This window comes from Colletotrichum lupini, chromosome 1 (assembly GCF_023278565.1).
Source record: "Colletotrichum lupini chromosome 1, complete sequence".
Classification (NCBI taxonomy): Eukaryota; Fungi; Ascomycota; class Sordariomycetes; order Glomerellales; family Glomerellaceae; genus Colletotrichum; species Colletotrichum lupini.
The window spans coordinates 6,402,033-6,404,037 of NC_064672.1; the positions used below are offsets into that span (position 1 = coordinate 6,402,033).

Genomic DNA, 2,005 nt, shown 5'->3' on the forward strand with positions numbered 1-2,005 from the left:
AAAGAATTATACCTCCGTAGCTTTATAAAAAGCGGGTTCTTATTACTTAAAATAGTACTAATCAAGGTTTTATTATAGATTATTCGTACGCGCCTTCTTTCGAGTTCGTATATTAATTATTTAAAAAAAAGCGGCCTATGGCCGGTCTTAAAGCTAAGTAATATCCTAAAATATATTATACTTTATAACTCTAATACTACCCGCACCATTATATTATTAAGTATTGATAAAATAAGTATAGACTTTAATACCCCCTTCTAAATATACTTAACTCCTAAAGCTATAAAAACTATTATAAATATTATTATAACTTATTACTTATATATATATCGTATACTTAAATCGTAGGCTCTTATTTAGTAATACCCTCTAGATTAAAAAACTTATTAAGAGCACTAATCCGGATATATTAATATATAATCCGTAAATACCTCGTAAGCTATATATATACGTATTTATAATCTTAAATCGTAGCTTAGCGTCGTTAGTTATAATAAATAGGGTAGAAATAGTATAAGTACCCGTATACGTACTTACGGGGGCTAAGCTATCGTCCTCTAACTTACGTAGTATTATATTTTAAAAAGTAGATTTACTAACGCTTACTCCGATTATTATACTAAACTATTAAAGAAAGGTATATATTATTATAATAATTACTTCGTTACTTTTATTATAAAGAGCGTATAATACTATATTCTGCGTATTTAAAATAAAGCTATAACTAAAATTAAAAAGGACGAGCGTCGGCGCCTATACTTTAGTTAGCGTCTCGACGTCCTATAATATTATTAGCCTAGAGGTAATAGTAACTAAAGTCTAGCTAGCTTAGATCGGCTATTAATAATTATTAAATACTATAATAAGTTAATTAATAATAATAAATACTAATACTAACGTAAATATAATAAGGAAGAGTACGACGCTAGTTTAAACCGGAGTAAACCCCTTAATATTTATAAAGTATAAGGGTATATAATATAGCTATTTATATATTTATAATTACTATTAGCGTATTATATTGCGCGCTTAGTATTATATTACTCTCATTATAAAGCCTTAAATAGCGCTATAAATATATATTATAATAAAGCTAGTAATTTAAAAAAGTCGGCGTTATAAAAATAGGGATATTATAAAATATAACTCGTAAATAATAATTAGCACTATATTAACTACCCTAAGTAATAATAATATAAGAGTACTAGCGCTACCCTAACTATAATATAAACCTCCTTAAAAAACGGCTATTAATAATAAAGTAGCCGAGCTAATAAATATAGCGTTTTCTAGCTAGTTTATATCCTCGAGTTTTTTATATATTTTATTAGCTAAAAACGTAATATTAACGGGCTAGGGTATAAGAATAAGTCTAGTTATATAAAATAAGAATATAATATAAAAAATCTAATACTAAGTTATATACTAAGTAATAACGCTACTTAGTATAGGACTAGTATAGTTACCTAATGCTTATACTACTTACTTAAAAGTAAACGGCGTAGTTAGTAAAAAAAAGAACGAGCTTAAGAGGGAGGGTTTTTATATTATACTATATTACGTAAGTCGGACTAGTAAAGGGATAAAGTTAGTAAAAATTAATAAGTATAAGACGATAATACTAGTACTACCGATACTTTAAAGAGACCGCCTTATTAATATTGAGTTAATAGAACGCAATATGTAATAAAAGACCGTACTTAAAATAAAAAAAGTAACTAAGATAATTAGGCATAGCCGTTAACTAAATATATAGCTTAGATCTATTATAAATAATATTAGTATAGCGTTAATTAGGAAGTACGCCGTACTTATTTAAAAACCGTCGTACGTACTAAGCTCGAGGTCTATAATAATAACCTATAACTATAAGTATACTAAGGATAGGAAGTATTTAAAAAAATATCGAACTTATAAAAAAGTTATAATAATATAGGTATTAAGGGTAACTATAAGTAATAATAAGACGGCCGTTATTATAATAATAAAATAATATCGTAAGGGC

The 2,005-nt window shown here is 26.4% G+C and overlaps 1 protein-coding gene across 1 annotated transcript; it reads right to left on the reverse strand.

The window, feature by feature from the left end:
• Positions 1 to 369: 369 nt before the first annotated feature.
• Positions 370 to 573, reverse strand: CLUP02_01866 (uncharacterized protein; the record flags this gene model as incomplete). Its single annotated transcript, XM_049280902.1, has 1 exon — positions 370 to 573. A coding segment is annotated over one exon (204 nt), but the record flags the coding sequence as incomplete, so codon positions are not given.
• Positions 574 to 2,005: the final 1,432 nt, after the last annotated feature.